This window comes from Aptenodytes forsteri, unplaced genomic scaffold (genome assembly GCF_000699145.1).
Source record: "Aptenodytes forsteri isolate BGI_AS27 unplaced genomic scaffold, ASM69914v1 Scaffold118, whole genome shotgun sequence".
Lineage (NCBI taxonomy): Eukaryota > Metazoa > Chordata > Aves > Sphenisciformes > Spheniscidae > Aptenodytes > Aptenodytes forsteri.
In genome coordinates, this window is record NW_008795859.1 from 2,686,958 (window position 1) to 2,714,658 (window position 27,701).

The window sequence follows — 27,701 nt, forward strand, 5'->3', positions numbered from 1 at the left end:
GGAAGGGGCCGCCGGGCTCCCCTCGGCCGGGGGCGAATCCAGGCTCCCCGACATGGCTCTGCCCCGTGAGGGGAACTCAAACAGCAGCGATATTGCCGGTTTATTTAAGTTTGTCAAACTTCTGGGGATTTTTGGATGAGAAATACTGTACAGCGGTGCTGAAAGTGCTTCGTGGTGCTACCTGCTGCTCTTCCTAAAATACCTGCTTATCTGCGTGATGCATGTTTTTTTCCCACTAGACAATGAATGACTGGGCCCCCATAGCAAAGGAGTATGACCCCCTCAAAGCCGGGAGCATTGATGGCACAGATGAAGAGCCCCACGACCGTGCCATATGGAGGGCTATGTTGGCACGCTACGTACCCAACAAGGGAGTTACAGGAGATCCTCACCTCACCCTGTTCGTAGCAAGGCTCAATCTTCAGACAACAGAAGAGAAGTTAAAGGAGGTCTTTTCCCGGTATGGAGACATCAGAAAGATCCGTCTGGTTCGAGACTTGGTCACAGGATTTTCCAAGGGTTACGCGTTTATTGAGTACAAAGAGGAGCGTGCTCTCTTGAAGGCCCACAGAGATGCCAACAGGCTGGTTATTGATCAACATGAGATCTTTGTAGACTTTGAACTGGAAAGAACTCTCAAAGGATGGATTCCTCGGAGGCTTGGGGGTGGTTTTGGAGGCAAAAAAGAATCCGGGCAGCTACGGTTTGGAGGACGGGACAGACCTTTCCGAAAGCCCATCAATTTGCCAAACATGAAAAATGATTTCTATGGAGAAGGATCAGCAGAGAAAAGAAACTGGTCTCGTGAAGGAACAAGGGACTGGAGAACAAGGGACCGAGACCATGAAAGGAGCAGAGACAAGCGATGGCCAGAAAGGGAGCGGTCGTGGGCTTGGGGTGAAAGTGAGAGAGAGAGGGACTCCAAAGAGGAGAGGAGCAGAGGGAGGGAGAGGAAGGACAGAGACAGGAAGGACAGGGATAGAGACCGGAGCAGGGAAAGAGATACCAAGAAACAAAGAGACGATGATAAGCATCGATAGGTGACAGTGCCTTGTCGTTGGGGTGTGGTGTCTACTCTTACATCCACAACGTTTCAGTTGCGGATGTTGCCTTCAGCTTGGGGCTGTGAGCAGCATTCCCTGAACAAGGAGCTGTGCTGTTACTGTCTTGTGCCTGTGACTCTCACCTGCTGGAAGCTCTCTGTAGTTCAGTTGCTGACACAGTTAAGATAACATGTTGAATTGTCCTTCAGAGAAAATAAACTTTTTGTATTAATATTTTTGAACTGGTGAATGCTGTAAGAAATGCACCGCACGTACGGGCATGCCACTGAAACTGAGTACACATCTCGTTTGATACCCATCTGGCCGCCTGGATTAGGGTTCATGAGAGAGCTCCGTATTTAATTCTTTATGTGCCAGATGTCCACACATTTAGTGAGACAGATGCCCTTTATGAAATAGTCACTTGTTGAAGAAAGAGTAACGGAATAGCAAGAAACTAAGCTTCTGAAAAATGTGGCCCAAATGGGAAGTGACTTTATTTTCTTGAAGACACTGGGGCAAGTGAGATCTTTAGTAATACTATGTCCTTAACTCATTCTGAGGTGGGAGAGAAACATGTAATAAGAAATCTTTTTTTTTTACGTCATGGGAGGATGTCATTCCTGAGGTGGGAGAGAAGCATGTAATAAATTTTTTTACGTCATGGGAGGATGTCATTCCCTTTTATTAGAGGAATGCGCACTACAGAGCAGTAAGCAGGTCAGAAAACGCCTAATGTTCCTGATCAATCCATGGACAATCACTGAAGGACGGTGTCACAGTTCAATGTGGTTGCAGCTGCACCCACTTGGTCCTCTCCCCGTCTCTGCAAGTGAAGTCCTGCCTGCACGGGGTTTAAATCTTGCTCTGGAAACTGGGCTTGCTGCTGGTTGTAGCTGAATCGGGGAAAATGGGGGGCAAAGCATCTCCTTTTTCAGAGCCAGGACGTGCATACAGACACACGTCTTCCACTGAGGAGCTTACAGTGCTTTCTAGAAAAGGCTCCGTTGTGTTCTTTGTCATCGTAAGCAATTCCTAAATATTTGCTAATGTATTTTAAACTGTATTTTTTTATTGGCCTTTGAATGGCCCTATCCTAAACCTTGCCCAGTTTGAGGCTTTATTTCCATGAAGAGTTGTATGAGCTTTTTTCAAGGGAAAGACGACAGACCCGTATGCTGCATCCCCAAGAAGAGATGGTATTAACTTTCCACAAAAAAAAAAGGACACAAGTCTTGCAGAAATACTTGTTTTTCAGAAGTATTTATTAAACTGTTAAAATGATTTACTGCCCAACAAAAAAAAAAAAACAACAAAACAGAACACCTAAAAAACCTTCAGTGATCCTGCACTTTGCAGACAGGATTGTTACACCCCTTACCTGACAACATTCCGGCCCCTTTTCTAAAAGCAGATTTTACTTGAATATTGAAAAACAATACAGACAGATCTTCAAATCTTTACATACTCTTCCCTACCCGCCATCCTCTCCGATGGCACTTGGAGTGCATAAACTCAGCATTTCTAGCACGAGAACAAGGAGCAAAGTGGTTAATGCTGGCATGTCAGGAGTAACTAATCAGATTTTTGAGGTAACAGGCTACAGAGATGAGTGGGGGAAGGTTGTAGTGCTTAGTGCCATTGTTTGAATTGGCTGCAGATCTGACCCAACAATAGTGCACTGGGCTCTGGCGTACGGGACGAGCTTTATGTGCACCAGGCCAGGAGACGTCCTTTGTAATACACCAGCTTAGGTGCTGGGGAAAAACAGTTCAGTCTGTGTATTTCTATTATCCCAGTTCGTTGCCCTCAGCTGATTTCAGAAGTGATGTGCTTATTCAGGCTGTGCATCCGCTGCATTCTTGCATTGTTTCTGATCACTGCATCTCTTCTAAATGTGCCAAACGACTGTAAACTATGCTAGGGAGAGACTCACGGGCATCATTCACAATTTACTTTAACTGCCTGATATAACGGTAGTGTACTTTTTTTTCCCTAATATGGAAGTGAAATCGAGATCTTAGCAACTTAAGTATCATTAAATTAAGACACTCCCCCCCATTTAAGAATTGCTTTTCACACACGGTGGGGAAGTGCTGCCGTTTTATGGATACAGCTTTCTGTAAGCATAGAACTTAAGATATGTTACCGAAATGTAACCAGGCAAAAGCGTATCTGCCTAACACTAGCATCAGACACTACCGTCACTATTTCAAATGCAGATGTCTTTCATAATAAGGCCACACATCCCCCCCGCCCCAAACTGCAGTGACACCAGGGAGGCACAGTAAACACACTCTCTACCTGGAACACGCGCAAGGTCCGTGTTCAAAATGAAGCACAGTTACAGTCAGGAGCAGAGCAGCATTCAGCCCACCATTGCAAAGAATGCTTTCCTGGCCCAGTTTCACGACAGATGGGCTAAGAACCATTTGCTGCTCACACACGTTAAAGAATCCAGAGTCTTGGATCTTGTTGTATTAAAAGCAACTGGCCTGTACTAAACCCTCTGGCTTGCTTTCATCTAGGAGGCCTTTGAGACTTCCTCCTACATTCCGTACCTGGAGTACCTGGAGCTTTCCTCCAGCCTGAGCATCGTTTCCTGTTCCTAGTGCCACTCCTGAGAAGAGGCTCTTTACAGAGCAGATGTAGTTCCTGGGGGTCAGGTGCCAACAGCAGCTCACAGCCCCCTGCACTAAGCTACACGTGCAGAAGTTGCCTACAGCCTTGTGGTAACTAGCTACTCCTCACCAGCAGCACTGCGCTCCAGTGCGGACTCTCCTAGCATACAGCCAAGTTCACAGAAAGACCTCAGCACCTCCCTCGCAAGGAGCTGTGGATGCACTCGCCCTCTCCCGTCTGGTTAGGTGCCTTCGTGGAGCGTGTGGTGCAGAGGTGGGGTGCGTGCTGACACCGGACCGTACGCAACAGTTACGCTGCATGGGGTTTTAGTGTCATGGTTTTTTTAAGTACAACTGAGGTCTCACAATCTCGATTGCAAAGCAGATCTAAATCCCACCTCCTGGCAGCTCAGCTGTGCTGGGCTTTTGCTGGCGAGTTAAGCCCCTGTAACTGCAGGCGACCCAGACATCAACCAACACCAGTGGAACAGCCTGCATATATAGAATTCACCCGCTCTGCCCAAGTAGTGTTTAGACTAGTCAGAGAAAACGTTTTGAGTTGGGGACATCTCTAAGTCAGTTAAAATAGTTTATGTCAGCTAGCTGAGGATGTCTTTCGCTCTGAAGTTAGGCAGTCTTACCTAGACAGAAAAGTGGAGTGTGACTTAATTAAAAACCTGTCTGTGGGAAAGAGACCCAATTCCTTTACAGCAGCTGTCTGCTACTCTAGGGGGAAGTCCCTAGTAAGAAGGAAAAAATTCAAGTGTTAGAATTCCTCCTTGTAAGCAATTTGTTTTCCATTAATACTGCAGAACTCATGGCAAAATGCAAGGCACGCTCACCTCATACATCGGTTTCTTCACGCTTTAGGCACTATAAGCAGCAAGGGAAATACACACTCACTATCCCTCTCAAGGCTACTCCAGTTTATCAGTTTGTACCAGGTGGATTTCCAAGTGGTTACTCTGCAAAATGCAGATGTCAGCTGAACTTGACAGGACACAGCAGTGCTAAGACCTGCCACGGAGAGTGGCCAGCTGTCGTATCCCTCTTGAAAAAATTCTTACAGAATTAAAAAGCAAACAACCGATAGTGTTAACAAACAGGGTAAAAGCAAACAACCGATAGTGTTAACAAACAGGGTAAAAGAGTCTTTGCCACTAGATATTGGACACTGCAAACAAACTTCTAATAATGGCACAGGTCCTTTTTTTGGTTTAAAGAAGCTTGTGTTACTGTAGTTAATGCATGAACAAGACCATAGACTTGTTACTCAGCACAAAACAAGTCATCTAGAAGCTTCGATGTCCCAGGGTATCGGCGGCTGTTACTACAAAGCTTGGATTCTGTTTTCAGCAAACAGGCACCAAGTAAACAGTGAGGGATCCCTTTTGACGAGTACATCTGAAACACAACCACTGAGGTGTGCAAGGCAAATAAAAGTGATGAGCTGCCGGATTTGCTTACGGAAGCTTCTTGTTACTAGACTGTCGAGATCTACTGCGGTAAACCGAACACCTCAAGGTTTTAGTCACAGGTGCTGCAGAGCTTCTTGTCCTTGTTCGGTGTAGGAGTCATCTTTATTTGAATTTGACCATTCTCCAAAAGTATCCTGGAAGTGGACATTTTTCTGTGATGCCTGCATACGTTTCTTATCACGAGAGAAGAAACTAAACCTTCCGGGAAGGGAGGAGTAAGGGAGGGGAGGGAAAAGAAAGAAGACTGTTTACCATCTTGAAAACACTTCAAACACCCGACACGATACACAGCACAACAAAACACAGAGCAAAAAAATCTGTTTGCATCTGCAAAAATCAAGGCAGTGAAGCCTGATGGGAGTGCATGTCAAAATGTTATTAGAGATGAAGCCATTGCAATCTCAAGCGGTTTGGCTATGGAAGCTTCAGATAAGCTCTAAATGCTGTTGACTCTACAAGGTGCAAGTATCATTTTAGATGTATATTCCCCCTTCCCCAGCCCTGCGATAAAGAAGCGACACAATACAAGTTAGTTTCTTGGCATAAGTAAAGTGGTATCTTCGGCATTAAATCTGTATCATTTACCATAAAGCAGAAATAGACAATGTTTTTAAGGGTGTCAGCAGGGAAATTCATAAGATAAGAAAATAAGCCTCCACATTTTTTCCAAGTGTACAGACTTTGACAGACAGACTTGATTCCTGCAAAAATAAATGAGTAAATGCACGTATGTGCACAAGAGTTTGCAGGATGAAGGCTCTAAACAAACGCACACAAGTGTGCACGTCATTTCCTGTCACACAGCTTGGGTGCTCTAAGAGAATGACGTACTTGAACCAACAGCCATTTAATACAACAACAAATTGCCAGCTGACAACAGAGCTAAAAAAATACAGTTGGAAAAAGCCTTAGTATCATTTTATTTGTATAGGATGAAGTTACTTGATTAGGCAAGTTCAATGTTCGTCCTGAGTTCAGTACAAGAGGTGTTAGTGCAGTGTTTAGGTCTGCTGAGAAATGCAAAAGTTGTGGTTCCAGCTACCAAAGGTTTGAACTGGCTGCATACCCTTTTGGTTTTAATGGTGCATTTTAAGAGGTAAATACTGTTTCGCTTGCACAGTACCAAGCATAATGCAATTCTGATCCAGGACGGGAATCGCTAAATGCTGCTACAGGAAGAGACTAAACAAATAGAAACTCAACTTTGACAGGTGATGGAATATTTGTCAGGGCATAAACCTGACCCTATGTCCACACCCCACCGCCCTCAGCATTCTTCCTCCACTCACACTCCCTTAAGTGTCCCCTCAGTACCATGATCCCAACTGTCCAAGCCACCTTGTGCAGACCAGGGAGTTCTGCCTTCGATGTCTCTAGTCACATAGGAGGCTGTATTTGAGTGTCAATGAGGTTTAAGGTAGCTTTCCTGAAAAAATATCCTATCATATGTGCAGGTAAGCAGGATGATAATTGTTAAGAATATCAAGAATATTAAGAATAATTATTTCTTGACTAGAAAGTGATCTAAAAAGCTACACAAGTGCATAGCTACATAACTAACATTGCTAGCAGGACCCGAACTTTTGCATTTCCTGGCTTCAAATGTGCAGCCATAATAGTGAAATAAGTCTTTTGCACTTAATTAGCCTCATACTTTTCTACCACCTTCATCACAGGAGCTCTTAAATTCACACACATATGCTATGTCTTTTCAGGGCCAGATCCAATTCCAGCTGATAAAAGAAGTGTCTAGTCACGGAGGCTTTCTGCTGAGCATGTTTGGTCCTGCATGGTCAGGCTTACTATCTTGGAAGTCCACACAAAGGACAGCTGTATTTATGCAGTAAGTTTCAAATGTCAAAGTTCAGTAATTTTTCACTTTATCATGAAATTAAGTAAGAGAAAAATATGTTCGTAAAATCTCTACACGAAGCAGAAGGGTTAGGCTTTTTTAATTCCTTCTGAAACAATGAAAATTGTTATTATGCCTAAAAAACTCTCATGGAGGATGTTTGGAAAAAGCGCGTCTGTGTGGAGAGGAAGGGAATTTAAATACTCTGTTGCTGCTGTAAATATAAAGATCACTAAAGCAGCAGTTCTAATGCAAAGAGAGTTTGCATTAACAATTATCAGTATGTCTTCCAGGGACAGCCAAGAATAGGATGATAGCATTGATTATTGAGAGTGTATACTCCATTCCAAAATACATAATTAGAGACAAAATATACAGTGCATAGACAGAAAGACATGGAAACGACAGCCTATAATTGACACTGGAAATTAATGTAGATATCAGCTATTACATTCTGTAAATCTAACTAACTGATTTGTAACGAGTCATTAGAATGACATGGGTTTCTTAAAAAGCATCGGTATGAATTGTGAATAGGCACGCTTAGTAAGCAAGATTAACAGATGCTGGTTAAAATTGCATATTGCAACAATTTTCTCAGGAATAATGACTGGTTTAGCATGGTAACATTAAGGCGAAAGGTGATAAAATGTCAGTACTTGAGGATGAGCATGGAGGACTGCGATGAGTTGTGTACTGACTGGTCATTCTGATTGGCACTTTGTTCTTCTGTGATCCCACAGGCAGCCGATGAGAATGCAACCAGCAGTGCATGTTAACACAGGGTCATGCAAAAGGAAACCACGGTACCAAACATTTAAAAAAAAAATTCCTACAAGGGACACAAGTCTTCTTATTGGCTGCAATGTGGGATCGTCTGGAATCAATCCAGCTGCTACCATGGGCATTATGGCTGTAAAGATCCTGGTCAGGAAAGTACAGACACAGAAGAGATAAGACTGGAGCAGGGGAAAGAAAAAGCATTCCATTAAAAAGAAAAGAGGCAAACATGATACACGGGGTTACTTTGAATTACCACACAGGACATGTTACAGGGAGAGGTGGATCTGCATCACCCAAGACAGCTCTCCTCAGTGAAAAACTCATATTTAGAAAAAGCAGTCATTGAAACAATTTAAATTGCTTTTGAATTTCTAAAAGATACCACTTTTCTGTTGTGAGGCAGCCTGCAATCCGGGTTGGATTTCATCAAGGTATTACCACCTCTAGCAATGCAGAGCAGAGTGCACATTTTTCTTCCCAAGAAACAAACAGGCACATACATAATGAAATGAAGGATGAAGGTGTATGTTAAGAAATACAAAACAGGACTCTGCTGTGACTACCGGATATTTGCACGGAAAACAGGGTTAGACGGGACCAGCATTACAGTTAAAGATTTTACAAATGTTACAGTTGACAGTTTCAAGTTAAAAACCAGTATCGCAGGTGAAATCTTGAAATAACCTCCTATGCAAGCTACTTGGTTAAAGGGCCTGTGTATCTGTTCCAAAAGAACCTTCATTGCTTCACATGCAGAAAGATGCCAACTGCAGGCAGCTAAATACTTACTGAAACCTTGCAACTACTCTAGCAGAAACACTTTCTAGCTGGCCAGCAGCAAGACCGTTTCTTTGTAAGAGTTCAGCACTTTTACTATGCATTATACAATTCATGCAACTTAGAGGATGAGAGCGCGCTCTGGCTAGGTGCTCTGTCCACAGCCAGCCCCACACAAACCTGCCAACACACCTTCATCCATACCTGGAACACTCTCTGTTTTTCTAAGGATTCTCCTCAGAGGTTCTCCCTTGTGCCAAATATTTTTTTGAACTGTGGACTAATGTCAATTAAAGATTAAGTTGAAATCACAAGAGACATTTCACTTGTGACCAAATGCAGCTCTCCCCAACACAGTCACTCTAACTGCTATTCTTAGATTAAAAATGAAAACAAAGAAGCAAACATTGTTATATCATTAGCAGTAGCTAGGACTTCTATTTTTACGCATTGTGGCATGGTCCGTGAGCTGCAGAAATGAGACAGACACATCAGCTTTTGTAAACTGCAAGAATAGGAAGAAAACTTATGGCTGTTTCAGGCATTACATCAGCGACAAACAAGCACGTATCCTTAAAGAGAAAACAAAAGGGTGTTTTCTGCTCAAAACAGAGGGAGCATTTTTAATCCTTCTACTTTTCCTCCTCAGTAAAGCCTCCTGGTTACATTATTTCATCAAAACTCTGACATGTGCTGTGGTAGAGACAAATGTAGAAATCAGTCAGTTGGAGATCAGAACTCAGTCAGAGTTTGCCCCAAATGTGCAAACCCTGGGAGTGAAAAAATGTTGATTTCTGTAACTCCTGTTTTCCTTTCTTTACGGGGATGCAGCACAGAATCACCTGAGCACATCTTAGATGGCACAGGGTACATATACAAATGACTCATTCCTTGAGATACTGCGTGGTCAAGGAAAAAAGGGCACATTACACAGGCAAGCATAAAACTTCTCTTGAGAGGACAGCAACAGCGTCTCCTATTTTTGTACTTCAGCTTTTTGTTTAATCAGGAGAAAAAGTCTGAAATGGAGGGAAAAGCAACCCTACTTTCATTTGTAAAGGCAGTCTGCACATCATTAGGTATGGAGAGTTTACGTGCCAGTGTGTTACCCAGGTAGCCTTATAGCGAGGTGCTGACAGCATCCTGCCTGGGAGAGGGAGAAGGGAGCTCTGGAGACAGCTCGCAGCAGGCAGGGACTGCATGTGGGGCAGGAGGGGTGTTATAACAGGGCAGAACAGATGCTACACTTGGGTTCTTTGTTTCTCCCAGCAGTGAAATTTCCTGTCTTTTTAAAGCCCATCTGCAAGTACACTGTTGACAACACACAGAGAGGAGGGGGGAAAGAAAATAAACCCACGCTAGACAAACCCTATCCAGACAGGCTGCAAGAATAAGACAAACCTGAAAACTATTACCACCCTTCGGGTTACTTAAGTAGACGGTTTTATCTTCCCTTATGTAATACGATGGCTGAAGGAAGAGAGAGCAGAAAGAAACCTGGGGACAGAGCATGACAGCTAAAGAAAGTAATTTCATCTTATCAGCAGGTTCAATACGTGCTTCCACTGTCTGGCAGAAGAGGACTCTTGCCTTTTCTGAAAGGGGCCAAAACAACACGATTTTATGTTTTATTGTGTGCAGGTTTAGTTATATGAATTCAACACAGAATTTGAGAAACAGAAAGATTAGACAGGTGTCTGAAAATGTGCATTGATTGAATGATCTGATGCTCAACAGGTTTTCACTAATAAATTAACAGAGAGGAAGAAAGCACTGAGATGACTGGTTGAAAACACTTATGTGCCTCCTGCCATGGCTCCCTGCGTTGCTTACACATGTATGCAGAAGGCAGAGTCACAGCTAATACCTCGTCAGCACGTGCTCTGTCTTACAACGTCTATTTACATTTTTATGCTGCCTTTGCTTCATAAATCAAGCATGGTAACTGCAGTCAACACAAACCGCGTAAGGTGAAACCAGCCATCCCCCACAATGGGATAAGCTTTAAAAAGTACTAAAATAAATTTAAAAGAAAAGAGAAGCTTTACAGTGGAGATCTTGTGAGGCAAAGTAGTAGTATCATCATCACAGTTGCAGAATGAAAACTTAAGTCCAAACTCAAAGTGTATTTTCTAGTCATGTGAGAGGAAGGGTTCTCTCAGCAAACAAAGCGGCACAGACAGAAGCTGGAGTCTACTGAAAATAATCCAAAGTGCCCTCCTGACTTTATGGTGTTTTGGATCAGTCCAGATCTTCCAATGGAACTTACTCTCACAGGGCTGCTGCTATTATTAAACAAGAACTGAAGGTTATGGACATGGGGACAGGATGGAAGAGCTTTTTATGTGGAAACAAATGACTGTTCCAAAATCATTTATGCAGTTAAAAAAGTTAAGCTTCCAGTATCACAAAAATTCAAAGACTTGCTATAAGGTTACAGGACTTAATTAGGAATAAATAAATGTACAAGGAGGGAGTTTCAACAGACAAATGGATTGGCTAACACTGTGATTTTATAATTAAGTGATACACTAGTAAATGCACACCTCTGACAGTAAGCTTAGGTTTTGGACAGCAACATTAAACACTTCACCAGAAGAAGGTGGGGTTCTTTATAGCCAAGAAAGCTAGCATCCTCTCCAGCAGCAAATTTGTTCAGCAAACAAGAGTTTTGTGCTGTACACATAGTGCAAGTCGGGGTCTAAAGGCTTAGGTCAACAGGGAAACGGGCACAGTGAGGTCATGGGGAAACCTTGCTCTCCACACCCAACTGCTACAGGTCTGTGGCTGGTTTTACTTGTGAACAACACTCTTTACACGTCTTCCGAGCATGACCTGGGGGCCAGCAGTTTCTGACACTCCACCACCTTAGGATCTGTGTGTTAAGGAACTGGGACTTGCATTTGAACAGGAGCATTGTTCCTACAATCCTTGCACACCAAGATCTGGCACTGACTTCAGTTTTGGGCACACAGGACAGACTGAGCGGTGCTCTGGTTAAGACCACAACTAGTAGCACCTCCCTTTGGAGTATGACTACATGGCCCAGACAAGAAAATTCTCTGGGAAGATCAGGCATCCGTGTTTAAGAGCTCATCACCTCATACCGGCTATAATAAAACATTGCAACACATGCTCTTTTGGTTAGCCTGAACAGTGTACTTAAGAAGGAAACACGAGAACTGGAGCAGGCTCCTTGGGCACACCAGTCTAGCCCATAAACACAAGCACATGGAGTACTGTTGGACTCCCTACTGCGGTCTGCACATAGGGAGCAAAAGGTACCACAGGAAATAATCTGAGACTGAAGGTTGTCCCAGATCTAGGCAAAAGTTTTGGCCAAAGCCAACTGCTGTTTCATGGTACCTGTCAAGTGCTCCCTTCAATGCCTCTCCCATATCCATTAGGGATGTGGTTATCTTAACTTTTAAATTCTTTAAAATTGTCCTTCCCATAAGAAACATTTAGTACTCGCAGACTATATCCAGTATCCTTAGAAAATACGCTACTTACAGTCGTTTGATTCCAGATTCAGGCTGAGTTGAGGGTTTTGACTGAATTATGGGTGTAGGTTGAGGGGATCTAGTCTCTTCTTCTGTTTCCTCACTTGAAAGAAAGAAAAGATAATTAATGTTCTCCTCCCAAGCTATGGAAGCACTTTAAGTTCTAAAATTCACTCTGAGGTAGTACTGTTGATGAAGAAATACAAAAAGATCTGTTCAAAGCTCATTGAAATCAATGGGAGATTTTTCTGTCAACCAAGGAACAGCACCTAGAACTGGGTCTCCTTCCAATATTTTCTTCCCATTGTGACAAGGAGAGGGAGAAGAGGAATGCATTGAATAAAAGTTCTAGAATTTTCATTTTAGACCCACTTTTATCCTCATTTTTGAAGTTCAAAAGTATTAAATGTTTGTAATCTTTCTAAGGTACAGGGGGAACCTGGGAGTTAGAGAAGGACATAGTTTTTCCCAATTTTGAGGGACCAGATTCAAACTAAAGCTGTATGCTTGCAATCTCTGCTTTAAGCTTTTGCAGAAATATAAGCTTGTTGGACACTACTTAAGAGAACATTTATTGTTTCTAGACCTGCCCTATGGCTCCTCTGTGTATAGCATGCAACAGGAGAGGAGATCTAACCTACCTTTTGTAATATAAAAGCTCCTCTTGAAGTAAAAACACTTTAGATTTCAATTCATTCCTCTCATGAAGGACATCCCGGAGCTCCTGCAAGGTGAATCTTGGACGATTCGGATCTTTTAAGTCCATTGCCATCTTTTCTGACTCTGAGAGGCAGTCATCATTGTTTGGTTCTGCCTAGGAAGTGAAACGTGGGCTTTAAATTCACCATGCGAGTGCATGTCTGAGGAGTTTGAAGTATTTATCAGTCTACTTCCCAACCTCTTCCTTTCAGCACTATTAAATCCTCTTTTAAGAGAAACACAGCAATTTTAAGAGGAAAAAAAATGTAGAAGGAATTAGTTTTTCATGTTAAAGACTGTCAGCAAGAACAGCTCAGTGATCTGATCACTTTGTTCTTTCCTGTGCTCAGGTCGACTGATGACCCACACAGGACTGGTGAGACCGTGGCAAGCCTCTGAAAGATGCTCTGAGCTCTGTTTTACCTCTCTTCACCTGGTGTTCAGGGGAAGCTTGCGAACGAGGAAGACCCAAGTTTTGTGACCTACAACCAAAGCCCTGTGCTCACAGGAATTTTTCACAGAGTTACATGTTTGGGAAAACAAAACCACCAATTGTTTCTAGCAGGCCTGAACACAGGGTCCAACTTGAGCCACCTTATAGGTGGTAAGTTTTCTTGTGGAGAAATTTCTGGGGAATCCAGACTGCCAGAAAGTCCACTGAAAATGTATAGTCCAATTTTTGATAAACAAGTCAGGTTAAGGAATTCATACTTTTAACAAATGGGGTAAATCAAACATCAGCCTTTTATATAAACACTGAAAAAACTGCCTAGCGAAGATCATAACAGTTCCTTCCAGCTCTCCTCCCACAAAGAGAAAGCTCCTTTGGATGTAAACATATTAAATGGAGATTTAAGTTTATAACCCCTTAATGCCTTTATTAAAAAAGCAGGATTGGTGTTAGCACCAGGATCTAGCTACAAAGTGGAAGAAAATTGCAGATGAATGCCAGATGAGGCATTTATACACGTGTACCCTTGTCTCTTCTTTTCCTCTGAGAAGAGTTCACTGGAAGCTTGGAGGAATTTTATCTCCCACCCCCCAGTTTCTGTGGCTCCCAACAAGCCAGAAGTGCACTCTAGGCACATGGTTGGATTCCCAGGCCTGTTGGGCTGCTTCCTGTCACCCAGGTAGACTCTAGCACTTGCACAGAACTATTCGGCTCTAACTGCTTGTGAAAATGTGGTCTGTATAAACACAGCACAGAGAAGACCATCATTCAGGTCCTCTACTGTTGTTCCACTCAGTGGCTGCACAGAGCTGAGGACCAGTTACTGAGAAATCACAAGCTTTAAGGAAGGGTACTCAGAATCAAGATGCTGAAAAGCAGCTGCGAGCCTTTAGAGGTCTGTAGGATTTCTAACAATACAAATAAATGCAGGGCACTCTGTTCCAGCAAAGTACATTAGAAATGTTGCAAAGTACATTAGAAATGTGATGCTTTTTGCAAGGACTGACTAAAAGCCAGCACATGAAATCAGAGATGCCAGCAACCAGGTCAGCCACCCGTCCTCCTAGTAGGATGCAGAGATCAGAGTTTCAGAGCTCCTGTGGCGCAGTGATGCCTCGCTGGGATACAAGCTGGAAATTTGAGGAGCTAAGTACTGAAATTCTTAAACTCTTAAAAGAGTCCATTTTTTGTAAGCCTGATCCTACCCTCTTTTGAGCTCATGTGTTTGTGAAACAGTTTTGCTATCTATTGATAAATGACTTCAGGTTAAACTCGGCTGGGCTAAGGTTGATGCAATATCAGTTTCTACAGCGGGGACTGCAGTCCTTGTCCTGCAAGAACAAAGCGGCACAGCAATGCTCGCTTGTCCATTTGTTTGATTCACCCCATTCATCCAAATGCATTTTTTTTTTACACAGACTACAATAAATAAAGATTGATACAACCTAACGAGGTTCAAGGGAAATTACCCAAACGCTTTTCCTCTTCTTCACCCCTCTAGATTAGGGTCGGAGCTGATGCCTCTTCTATTGATTGTTTATTTGCCCCACACCTTTGCCCAAATAAGCTATTTTTGCTAGATTTTGCTCAGATCAGCAAAGACTGAGCAGCCTGTAGCCAATGCCAATGTACTTGACTGAAGCCAACAAGCAATGTCCATTCCAGAGCATGCAGCTATTCTAGCTTTCTGCTTGCCGCTGCAATTCCTGTCTAACCATCATCCTGGCAGAGAGAGCGGGGAACAGCTCTAATTAGAAGAGGCGCCATTGCCATGGAACTGGTGAGTTAGAGAGAGGTAAAGAATGCATCCTTTCTCTCCAGTCTGAAGACACTTTCACTCCTGCTGGCTCCAGGCCTCGGCTCCACAGCCCCGTTTACAAAGCTGGGTGTCCTGGCTGAATTAACAGCAATGAAATCATCCTTTTCATTATTAATACAGTGCTTGCCCAGTTCAGCAGAGACATGTTAACACAAGACTGGCTGTCACATTCCAGGGGGGACCCATCAGCCTTTGCCTCTGCTTCTTGATGGGTATTCCTGCCTACTACAAGTGAATTGGATGTTTCACTCTCTGCTGCAGTCTATCGGGCATTTACAATGCCGCTTGGTACTGGAGCTCCTACCAACACATCCAGCCAAACAGATCTATATGATAGTGCTCCTTTAGAGTTCTTTCGTATCACGATACCCCTTACCCTATTTTGTACTCTTCTAAGAGCAGAATTAGGAAAGGGAAATACAGCACATTTGCTTTAATAAGACAGAAGTAGTGTCATACGCACAAACAAAAATAACGGGAACCATAAAGAGGGCTAAGGGATGCAAAAGATCAGAGATGCATCTTTTTCTCATGAAGCTCCCCTCAAGTTTGCATTCCTACTGCTCTGATCTCAGCACCAACTCAATTTGCAGATTGTCACTTTGTCTGTTCCTGCAAGTACTTGAGTATGCAAGCAGTAACATTTGCTTTTCATGAACATTTGTGCTAGTAACACTTCACAACGAAAGCAGAAATAGGGCCAAAGTTGGTTCCTCTAAAAGGTGCCTTCAAATATTTATACGTTGACTTGGTAGCAATAGTCCTGACAGATCAAAAGCGCCATAAGCACTGCGAGGACCAAGTGTGCCAAGTTCTGCATTGTCTCTGGGACCCATTCTGACACAATTTCTTTTCTACTATGGTTCACATGCCACCGCCGTCATAGCACATTGCAGCTTTGGGACCCATTAGGGCTTGCATATTTGCATACTCAGCAAGGCTTAAGCTACTTGTCAGCTGTCTATCTTTTGGAAAACCCAGACTGTTAAGGGATCAGTTTGTTTTCCTTTGGGGGAAGGGGTTGATGTGTACAAACAAAATGAACCCAAACATACTAATACAGAACTACCAAAACACTATGTGCCTCCAATACAAACTAACAGTTGATACTCCAGAGCTTTTGGATTGCCTCGCGATGTTTTGAATAGAATGCTCTCTTTTGAAGCAATGATTTGTTCTGGTATCTGGTGAATTCTGCAGCCTAGTGCATGACCCAAAGGTTACACTCCCTAGGATGTACGATGGGTAGCCAAGTCTAAGGGGAGAGCCGTTTCCTAATGCAGACATCCCACTGCTAACCTGTGCTGCCACTCTGCCTTCTGTGCGACCAGTTCTCTCCTTTAGAAAGGAGGGGTCTGTTCCACTGGGTCATCATCCATCCTAACGGGGCCCTTCCTGTCACAGTGCAATGAGTGACGTTGCTCTCTGCAAGTCACACCTGAACACAAGATGCTGTCCTCGAGTCCCACCATTGCCTCTGATGGGTATCAATCACATTTATCCAAAGAAGAGGTACTTGGTATGAAGTCCAAAGCATTTTAAAAGGCTGTTTAAAAAGTCACTTAAGGTGCCTCTTACCTTTACTTCCTCCCCATTTTGGCTGTCCTCCCCCTGCAGTTTTTCTCTCAGTTTCCCCAGCTCTGCTCGCAGGTTGCCCATCTCCTGCTCCTTGGTTTGCAGATATGCTTCCAACTCCACCTTCTGCTCAATCAGCGCCTTCCCCTGAGCCTCAACGACAGTGATCCGGTGCCGCAGGTCATGGTTAATTTTCATTAATCTGTTCTGTTGCTGCTGAAGCTGCAAAACATTGATGCAAGCCATGATGGCCGAGTCCCAAACATTATGACAAAGAAAAAGTAGTGGGCTCCTGTTGAATTTAATCTGGAAAATTCTCCCCCCTCCTTCTCCTCCTCACCCCCAGATTAGTTTTTTTAATATCTAATTATCTACTACAGTTGCAGTCACCAAAACTTAATTGGTTTCCAGAGTAAAGAGGCATTTTTTCCCCTAGCACAGGGAATTCTCCAGCTAAAAGCAAATCCATCACTTCTGATATTACGTTTCAAAAAAGCAAAGTTCAAGGACAGGGTGGCTTACAGGATTCTGAATCAAATCTTAACCCAGAGTAGGAGAGAGAAAGACAAGGCAGTGGAATCCTCAGTATTCAGTTTATATTATAAGTACTTTGCTTTGAGCTCTCAGGCTCTCTCATAAGGCAGGATGTGACCTGCTGGGCATTGTATGGACAGCACCAATTTGAAAGGCCACAGCACCTGCCAGAGGCACGTGGGTAGAGCAGAGATCATCTAGGCCTGGCCCTCACTAGCACCAGAAAAGTCCCATGGCCTAAGGAGATGAGGCAGCGTGAGGATGGGAAGCAAAATATGGGTAAGGAGGTCATTCCTCCTGACACAGAAAGAACCAAGACATCATGTGATTCCCAAAGCCACAGTGGAGTCTGTGATTCATCTAAGACTAAACCCGGATCTTGTGCTGTGGTCCCCAGGGCCACTCATCCTCTCAGTGACCTGTCCACTGCTGGCAAAAGTGAGTGACCTGGGCTGGGCTCAGGCCCCCTCCTCCTACCCCCTTCCTGTGCAAAGAGGTAATCCACATTGCATCCCTGGTGTGGGAGTGTGTGTGTGGAGTCCCTGCTGCCAAACTCTGCAGAGACTATATATAAAATATACAGTAGCTCGCTCTCCTACAGCAGGGATCTCCGGGTGGGGTGAGGCATGGGGGTGCTGAGGAAGTCTGCGCTGCCAAAGCAGAAAGAGATTCAAGAAGCCAGAGAAAGTTACCTGTCCTGTTCCCATGAAAGGGGGGAGGTATCAGGTCTTTATGGAAACAAATAAAACAACCTGTCCTTCCCCCATCTTCCTCTCTTGTTACACTGGTTTCCAGTCATGTTCCAAGCGTGCCTGGTCCTTCCGAACGCAGCTGAGGGTGTGTTTCTGCACTGAAGACTGCCTAATGATTTTGGACACTCCACAGTTATGCCGGACACTTCGGTTACTGGACTAATAATCTGGCATTGCTTACAAATTCTACATTAACTTAAAACCAGGCTATGGAAGTATGGGTGAGAAAGAAGAGAAATAGGAAGACTAAGAGCCACTTACAGCCTCTACATCCTCATTTTTAAGTCCGAGTTCCCGGTCCTTTGCTCTGATTTCATCCCTCTGTTTGTCTACCACTTCCTTCAGCTTCTTCATGACTTGCCGCTCTCTCTCCGACATTCCTGGTTAAAAAAAGAACACAGAAAACAAACTAAGGACAATCAGGAGCTGCTGAGACTGAGAACAACAACAGTGAGAAATATTTAGGTAAAGACTCTGGAAGTTGGTGGAATTACAGAGAAGCTGTTGGAAGATGCTTTAAAGGTTACTTCAAGGGTAACAGGGAACATAGATGACACAACCCACTCTGTAAAGCCACTGCACAGACAACTCCTTAAAAAAGGAACTGACAGTCCTCAGAAACATTTGTAACAGTGGAGTGACACTGCTATATCTTGCTGCCTCAGTAGTTTTACTTCAGTGTTCGCACTATGCCCCAGGGAGCTTGGTTATCTGTGTGACAATCTGCAGAATCAGCTGGCCAAGACCCTGTGAAAATTGTAAAAAAAGATGGTCTGGATCCTCAGCAAGATCTAAACAACATGTCATTATTGTGGATTGCATCTAGATCCAAACCAACTGAGGTGCGCTGGACTAGAATGATTTTATGTTGAAACCCAGTTTTCTGTTGGGTGAAACGGAGATGAAGCAGGACCTTCAGAGGGTACCCCCACTCTGAATCTAGAACAGAAGTTTAGTCTGAACTACACTCACATATTTTCTCCTCATGTTTTGCAACCCTTTCCCCATCCTATTGTGTGATTATTCGTATTTAGAATAATTTAGAATTCAGAGAAGTATTCTCTGAAATACATGGCATTTCACTTGTGAAAGATGTTTGGAACATTGCCAAGAATCCAACATTGATCCTGTTTGAAAATAAAGAAAGGATTAGATTAACCTGAAATCTGACCAACAAATCATTAGGAAATGTCATAAAGCACAAAACAGGAAGCATTATTCCATTATTCACCATTACGGAGATAATCAGGAACTAGCACTACAGTGATGGGCTCTTCAGAGCAAACACAGACCAGGTGGTTTAACTCGGTGAGGTGGTAAATCTACTACACTAACTTTTCCTGGTAACTGCACAGAGACATGGAGTTTGACGGTCCTAAACTATCACATAAAAACATGTTGCACAACATCCCATAGGATGGCTTGAAGATGAAAGCCTGTGACCAGGGCAGTGTGTGGCTGCTCTGGCCAAAGTCCAGCTCAAGCAGGAGCTCAAACTCAGGGTCTACTGCTGTCTTGTTCTACTACCTTTGGCAAAGTACTTAGTTACGTGGGTCCTCAGCTTCCTCCGTTTACGAACTGTGAGTGGTGATAATTCACTCACCCCTCTGGGGTGGCCAGAAAGCCACTTCCTTTTTAATATATTAAAGCAGTTCCCACATCAGAAATGTGCTGCATACACATCAAATGTATCCAGCCAGCCAAGTCTCTACTTTCTAACATCAGCTCAGACTTTCTGGTTATGTTCTTCCTTCATCAGAGAAATCCGAAGTTGCTCGTGTAAGAGAATGTAGGCTGCATGCCTTTAGGAACTCCAGCTTACAGATCATCTACAGTTTGAACTCATGGATAATACAGTAGAGCAAGACAAACCTGAGAGAAAGAGAGAGAGAAAGGGAGTAACTCTTTGGTGGATGTGCACTCCTGCAGCAGCTGTGGGTTCCCATGCAGGCATAAAAAGTGTACCACTGCCAACAGGGGAACAGCAGCTCCGATCCCTCATTGCTAAAGGACCAGAGCTATGGTACGGCGGAGAACGGGTAACCACTCTGCTGGGAAAAGGGCTGGTGATCATGGCTGGCCGGGAATTTGGTTCAGAGGACGTGTTCCTGTCAAACCCTAGAAAACAGCTGAGAGTGACATGGTGTTCGCATTCTAGTATTACATTCTTATCTTTTTTAATTCTGTGGTAAGTCTGCCTGCTTTATTTCTGGACCCTGGTCCTTATCATCTCTCTGCTGTAGATTCTAGTTCTTTGCAGAATAATTTTAATCCTCCACTGTGATAACAGCTCATACCCACCAGGGAGGACAAGTAGACACTGACACATACTGCTACTTATGTGATCTAAAAGATCTCCCCTCTCCTATCGCAACACAGATCGGGTACACTACTGTATCCACAAACCCCACTACTGGATCCACCCTCTGCAGCCAGTCTCAGGGCTGGGGAACAAAGCTAAAAAAAGCTGTATTTAAAAACAAAAAAATATGCAAAACTTTGCCTTGAAGTACAGAGGGACCGCAGTGAAACTTTAGACTGGTGGTTTCACCCCAGTAGGAGCTAGGAATAGTGAGTACAGCTATATTCCTTAGTACTTGTAAGATGCTTTGAGATCTCTAGATAGCAGGTGCTATTTAAAGAATAAAGTACCATTTCAGTGCTGACTGCTTTTCCTCCCACTGTGCTCATTTTTCTCCCTAACATTTGGTGAACCTAAAAGACTTCAATTGTGTGCACAGATCACTACATTATCATTTTTATTTCAAGAGGAGGGGAAAGGAAAGGTGGGAAGTATTTGTGAAACAGTCACATCTTCTTCCATTTCCTCAGGCACCGGGGAAGAGGAGAGGGAGATCACTAAGTGCCCTAAATGTAAAGTAATTATCTCTAAATGATTCAAACTCTAGTAACTGCAAGATCTTAAATGGCACACCCAGCTGGCTTCCCTAGGCACATCCTATGAGCAGCTTCCTGTGAATTGCTGTGATCATAGCATTCATTGTTCGAGCAAGAGAAAGGAAAGCAGCTGAAAAAAAAGAAAAAAAAAAGAAACGGAAAAAAAAAAAAGAACATCCTTTATATTTAGGGACCTGTTTACTGTTGTGTTTATACAACATCTATCACAACAGGCCGAAGTGCCAGTCGGGGCCTGTGGCACTATACCACTACCTAAATATTCAGAACCGAAGTTTGCCTCCACTTTTGAAAGGGAATTGTAGGTTCCTCGGCAGCCTAGCACAAGAGGTTCACACAACTGTTGACATCCTGCTGCTTGTCTGTATTACCACAGCCAGCCTGAGACAGCAGCTCCCCTCGCTGCAGTGAAACAGCAGCCTGCTTGTCCTGTTTGACACACGTTGGGTCAAGTTTGCTCGTGGCATTTTACTAGGATATTCCAATCAGTCAGCACCATCAAGTAGTGCTCAGTTTGAGCTTGGGAGGAGTAGCATTAATGGATGTTGCAGACTCATCTTTAAACCTTCCTGTGTATTTTGTATTCTGCCACGTCCTTTCACATGAACCCTGCTCTGCTCAGACTCTAGCAGGTGCCCTCTGTGCAGAACACTCCTGTTTAGACAGGATTGCATCTGCCTTTTTCTTTCATTATGCTAAAGTGAGGCTCTGTGAACTCTGATGTGACTATTAATTGGCAAGGATTGAATCTCAAAGTCTTGCACACCCAGATCAGTGGCCTCTGTAGCCTGTGTTAAAAACAACTCCTTTAACTGGTGAGTAAGCAGCAAGCTGTTAATCCCAGGGGCTAGCCACTAAGGGGAGACATGATCACAATACTAAATCGTGCTGAGATATGAACACTGGAGTCTGGTCAAAGTTAGTCCAGCTAACAAAGTATTTCGCTTGAAAACCTGCCTCTGTAGACTCTAAATGTATCAGATCAAACGATGGAGACTGAAAAAAAGCAGCATGACTGCTTTTTGACACTATCCAAACAAGTCAGTTGAGACAAATCTATCCCCATTCATTAATGACAAAATTTCCTAAAAGGAAAACAGTTGGGTTTGATATAATAGGTCCCCATAATAAGGTGGGGTCGCTATAAATTAATGTGATTTGACTTAAGCTGATGATTTTGGCCAAAGAATATCAGTGATCCCAGAATCTGGTCTCTGGAATGGGTTTATGGGTTTTGTTTGTTATTATACTTGGGTAGACACAGTAAAAATAACATGGAAAGCATGCCTGGCATTTGCTTGGCTAGCTGAATGCGAAGAGTATGGCTATATTTAAATAGCACATGAGCTGCAGTGAGCTAGATATCCAGTGGAAGAAGGGGGGGGAAAAAAAAGAAAACAAAGGAGAAGCTGGTTCTTTATAACAAGATGTCATAGTCATCACGGTCCATGACTCATCACTGCCATTCTGAAATTTTGCATGGAGTTTGTAAGGCTGATGTTGAGCTGCTACTTTGCCATTAATTGACTCCTAAATTGAAAGCATTGCATTTGTTCTAAAAAAGTGGTGATCTTGAGAGGTTTATCGATTTTTACTTTTTGAAGATTTCATTATACTCCTCCCCAGGGCAAGTGAGCAGTACTCAGCCTCTGGGAGGAAGCAAGTGCAACTTCTGCAGTGTTGGACAGAGTTTCATCCACCTAGACCAAGCCTCCATTTAATCCCAACCTCCAGTGTCTGGAAAAGGATATCCCTTTGTTCCTCATGCTTTACTGCAGAGCTGCAATGGCTCAGCTGTGTGGTCTGGTTTTCAGACTGGCCAGTGGCTTTGCATGCCACACACAGGATGCTAGCCTTTTGAGGGAGCCATGACTTTACTGATAATCAGAACCTACTGTGAAAGTGGAGCTGTGGCTTGAAGCAGTGGACCAGAGTCCTGTCCATGTACAAATAGTTCAGAAAGCCACCCTCTTCCAGACTGACTCACCATCACAGGCATGTTTTGCTGCTGGAGTGACACTGTTACCATTCTCAGCTGCCCGCCCCATCTCTCAGCTCAAGGCTGCTCATCCCCAAAGCTGCACGGTCATTTTTTTCAACTCCTCAGCTTAAACCCCAGCAAAGTATCATGAAATGGACGCAGCAGCCAGCAGCCTCAAATGATGTGCTAGGAACTGTGGAGCAAATAGACATCTGTTCATCTGCCCTTGCTCTTGGGAAATAGCTATTTGCTGAGCTGTGGGTGAGAGCTGAGGATGGCAATTGTTTCAGTTGCTGCAGTGAAATATACCTGTACTTGCAAGTTGGAATCTTATATCTTGAACTTCATTCTGCCTCAAGAAAGAAGTTGCCCACAAATTGGATGTTTCTACTCTTTAGGATTCACCCAGTCCCTGGATTATAAATCTCTTCACTTATTCTGAATTGGCTATAAATCCCAAACAAGTGAGGGAACCCTAAAGGTGGGTAAACCAAGTAAAATAGTCTCTCCTATTCTAGGAGAGTATCACAATATTCTCCTAGAATATCTTCATATGATGGGCTGATATAATTCAGACAAAGAAATCTTGATTTGCTGCTTTACAAACAGTTATCCCGAATAGATGAACAGTTGCACTTATTTTTGTGCATAATGGTGTGAAATAAACATTGCTGGATGGATTATTCTGTTTGTATTAGAAAACTTAAGGAGAGCTGAAGAATGTTTTTTGCAAGATGTGAGCTAAAAAGAAAAAAAAAGTGATATACCAAAAAAAAAAAGGAAGCTAGATTTTACTTTCCGAGATGCTTCTCAGCCAAACAAAAAGCTGTTCAGGCTTTTCTTTCCCTCCTACCCCCACCTCTTATCATGTCTTCAGTATCACCATGTATTCAGAGGTTTTTCTAGTCAGGCAAAAAAACCCAAACCCCAGACCTGCATTAATCTAAAGAAAAAAAATCCAGAATATCCAGTCAAAGTATTTCGATAAAGTATTGCTTTTTATAACAAAAGCAAGTACTGAATTTGAAGTATCAAACTTGCCTTCATGCTTCTGAAATTCCTCTTCTGTGAAATTAATGTCTTTGTGAGACAAGTTTGTCATCAGTTGTTTATTCTCCTCCTGCAGCTGTGCAATTTGGGTAAGAAGGTCCTGTGCTTCCCCTCTCCAGACATCCTCCACCAGTTCTAATTCCTAAAGGGTAGACCAGGACAACACATTTATATTTTTAAACATGTTAAGAGTCTTTGACTGGACTATTTACAGATCAAATTAGTAACAATCCTACCATGATTCTTATAGAAAACAATTAAATGAGACTACTTTGAATTTCTTAGAAGACATCTACTTTTCTAATGCCAGCATCAAGAAACCAACTATCAAAGTCTCCTTTTGCTATATGCTGAATGGAAATACATGAGGAGACAGTTCCTGATGCAAACATTTTTGATGTGCAAGTTACCCAAAGGATGGCTCCTTATGCCCCATTTTGCTGTGAGGACCACATTAAGGGGACTGCTGTGTAAGACAAGATAACCAAACATGAGCAACAATTACCTCCTGCATCCCAGGAAGCAGCCGCAAAGGCTGTTAGAAGTGCCCCAGAAACATCATACTGCGCGGGCCAGGGGAGTCAGTGTTAGGCATGCTCATTTTGAAAGAGCAGCATCTCTAGTCTAAATTTCTGTTATGAAACACAAGTGTAAAATAATGAGTGCATGATACAGTGCAGCAAACCCAGAGCTCCTAGTCCGCGTGGTAAACACAAGACAAAGCTGTGCTGCTTCTTATGTAAATTGTTCTATATGGAATATCTTGAGTGGCATCTATGTTAGCAGCAGTGAGACCAGCCAAAACAACAACTCCCATTTGTCAGGACACTGTCAAGAGCAGCTGTCACCAATCCCCGTAAAGGTCAAACTAGGACAAAAAGTATAAAGTCCTCAAGGAAAAACAGTTGTATTTAGAGCTTTACTCTTCCCAAAAACCTTTGCCATAAATCATACTTCTGCAGTGGGGGGGATTCTCTGCTCTGTTTTCACCTATGTGCTTCAAACCAAAAAAGCTGCATGCAAATCGCCGGAGCCAGGCTGAGTCACTTGCTGACTTTTACATTCATCCAGCATGCCCCTTTCCTACCTAACAACAAAACACATTCAGACAACAACCCTGCCAAGCACAGCTCTAGGCTAAAATAAGCTCTGCTGAGAGATTAAAGGATAGCTTTCTGCTTTGAATGTATGCTCTGATAATGGGAAATCATGTTCCCATTGACTTTTGGGTCCAAATGCCATTTTATTCCAGCATTTATTACTGCATTGCTGTCATTTTATAACGCTTGCTGAAAGTTTTGCAGAAAACACTGTATGACAAATAGATTATAAGTAACGTATTGGTGTTGTAAGCTATGCAGACTTAATTATTAAGAAGTAAAGAAAATTTCATGAATCACCTCTATTTTACTTGAAACTCTTTATCTTGAGAGAAAAGCAAACCTGTAACGAAACTTTATATTGCCAAATACCTAGACTATTTACAGTGATGCTGCATATTACAACTCTGTAGCTAAAGTAATGCTCTGACCTAGTTTAGATAATAAACCAGCACATTCATCAGTTATAAGCATACTGATAAAACCAAAATAGAACACACACAAACCCCCAAACTATCTAAACTTGCATCATTTATGTGTGGCTGCACTGTAATCACAAAACTATATTATTTATTATATAAACAATATATTTATATTTATTTATTGCTCTTGAAGAGCCCAATGAATTGGAGCTGAAATTAACTTCTGAACCCTCATTAGCAGAAGTATCAGACAAGAGAAGGCAGATCTATGGGCCAGTAGGTGCCAGCCGGCTCAGGAAACTCCAGGCGGTGCTAAGCCAGGTTTATGGGCAAAACAGATTCACATCTAAAGATTTTAAGTGCTAAAATCTCATAAACTGATGCTTGCAAGGACCGCTAAAAGCTTGTCTGGATTGTTTTGGAGGCTTTTGGGTCACAACTATTTCTCAGTCTCTGGCTTTTTCTGCTTACCAGTACGGGTCCTGTGAAAGAGGACACCAGCGTACCCTCACACTGGAACACAGATGGATGGGACACTACTGTTCTAGTAGTGGGACTCAGCGCACTGGGATCAACTCGATTAAAAAAATATGTATGTATCACATAATTTATTTTCCCTGTTAAAATATATTTCCACCAAAGTTTTGTCTGGATTGTCTGAACCCTCCGTGAGCCATTTCGCGACTATTAGAGAAGCTGGCAGAGTAGAGGTGGTTAACTGGCAGGAGATCAGTTGACATCTGGCAAGTACAGTGTTATGCAGCTGACATGTTTAGGAAACTTTTTAACACATATATAAACTTCAGAAGCATCTACACAGAACATCAACTTGTACAACGATACTGGGTGTTGCTACTGGGCCCAGTTCAGTATCCACTTCACCAGGCAGCATTTTGTTAATATCTGGGATAAAGCATTACTGTTGACTGGCAATACAGTGGTCTCTCTGCAATCAATGGGGAGATGTGACTTATGGCAGTTCTTCCCAGTGGTGACGTGCCCTCAAAAAACCTTCTGGCAGTTAAGGCTCAGGAAGAGCCAATTTGATTCTAGCAGAGAGCCCAGGCACAGTATGGGACCAGCACAACAGACCACCCACTTGCCTCCACGTTAGATCTGCTAGAAGGGCAAAGGCACAGGTTTGGTATACGTGCTTGTATCTATTCTCTAGACCTTCTTACTTCATACCCTGGAGACTTAGCAGGGCTCTATACATTAAAGATCTTCTACCATCCTTTTCAGAGACACTGCCCTGAGACTTCTTCTGCAAAATGTTGCAGGAATTATCCTGGATTTTTCTTATGCTAAGCGAAAGTTCCCCAGCTGACTTTTTAAAACATAAAACTTGAATTTATTTAAATGAAAGCCAACTCTTGAAGTTTGAGGTCTCTATTCCAGAAATTCCCTGTCTCCTCTTTATTCTGAATCTGCGTGTGCAAGCAGGAATGGCATGAGGCAGCAGTGATGATTTACCACAGTCACTTACTAGAAGAACCATTTCTTTAAATCAGTTATCTGGATGGTTTAAAGAGTAGATCTGCCACTTCCACTGCAGCAAGCGGAGCAGCTCATGCTGTCCTGCCCTGAATCTGTGTGTGCAAGCAGGAAGGGCATGAGGCAGCAGTGATGATTTACCACAGTCACTTACTAGAAGAACCATTTCTTTAAATCAGTTATCTGGATGGTTTAAAGAGTAGATCTGCCACTTCCACTGCAGCAAGCGGAGCAGCTCATGCTGTCCTGCCACGAGGGTAACAGGATATGGGAAATGATCTCTACCTTGGGCTGTCATTGGGGTCAGGGAACACTACGACCACCCCAGATCAAGCCAAGGGACAACATCTTACCATCAGAGGATGGAGCAGGAATCAGGGAGAGTGCTCTTCCCTACTCTTCAGCTCTAACACTGCCCTGAAATCACTTGGTCCTCCATCTCTCTCTTACGACTTGCCTACCCGATGAGTGTGCCAGGAAGACTAGACTGCTAAATCATTCACAGCTCTGGAGAGAAAAGTGTATTATTGTCAGTGACCTTTCCTGGCCTAGCAGGAAGCAGCACTATCCTCTCGTCAGGAGAGGGGATGGAGCAGGAGTCCTAATCGGGGAGGCACGAGGGGAAGGAAATGCAGTGACTGGGAAAGGGGTGGAGAAAGGGAAGGAGGAAGGAAACTTCCAGGAGGGAAGGAAAAAAAACCAACAACACACCCAAACCCTCAGCGACGCTCAGGCAGCATCCACGCAGAGCCCGTGCGCCCGCCCCGGCCGTACCCACACGCGTGCCCCTCCCGCTCCCCACCGGCTCCGCGGCATCCCGGCCCGCACCCCAGCCTCCCTCTTTGTTTTCC

General features: G+C 43.3%; 2 protein-coding genes across 5 annotated transcripts; one reads left to right on the forward strand and one right to left on the reverse strand.

The window, feature by feature from the left end:
* Positions 1-239: 239 nt before the first annotated feature.
* SNRNP35 (small nuclear ribonucleoprotein U11/U12 subunit 35) lies at positions 240-1,271 on the forward strand. The gene has a single exon (XM_009283924.1). The coding sequence runs from the start codon at positions 243-245 to the stop codon at positions 1,038-1,040; it is 798 nt and encodes a 265-aa protein (XP_009282199.1). The 5' UTR covers positions 240-242; the 3' UTR covers positions 1,041-1,271.
* A 1,015-nt stretch (positions 1,272-2,286) lies between these two features.
* Positions 2,287-24,363, reverse strand: RILPL1 (Rab interacting lysosomal protein like 1). 4 transcript variants are annotated; one of them, XM_019473304.1, is made up of 8 exons: positions 24,340-24,363; positions 23,826-23,976; positions 18,149-18,267; positions 16,605-16,823; positions 12,699-12,871; positions 12,068-12,160; positions 7,831-7,918; positions 2,287-5,340 (listed from the first exon to the last, which is right to left on the reverse strand). In XM_019473304.1, exons 1-8 carry the CDS (start codon positions 24,346-24,348, stop codon positions 5,335-5,337), a joined length of 858 nt encoding a protein of 285 aa, XP_019328849.1. In that variant the 5' UTR covers positions 24,349-24,363; the 3' UTR covers positions 2,287-5,334. The 4 variants fall into 4 exon arrangements, with proteins under 4 accessions (XP_019328849.1, XP_009282200.1, XP_019328850.1 ...); XM_019473305.1 differs by lacking the exon at positions 7,831-7,918 and adding an exon at positions 8,759-8,834 and having other exon boundaries at positions 5,253-5,340; XM_009283925.2 differs by lacking the exon at positions 7,831-7,918.
* Between the last annotated feature and the right edge of the window lie 3,338 nt (positions 24,364-27,701).

Bases quoted from the DNA above. Each gene is read 5' to 3' on its own strand.
- SNRNP35 (XM_009283924.1), top strand. From the start codon at position 243: ATGAATGACTGGGCCCCCATAGCAAAGGAGTATGACCCCCTCAAAGCC.
- RILPL1 (XM_009283925.2), bottom strand. The intron at 18,268-23,825 runs GCAAGTTTGATA...TTTTTTAACCAG, and splicing joins GGAATTTCAGAAGCATGAAG to GAATGTCGGAGAGAGAGCGG. The intron at 5,341-12,067 runs GTAAGTAGCGTA...CCTTCCCGGAAG, and splicing joins GAATCTGGAATCAAACGACT to GTTTAGTTTCTTCTCTCGTG.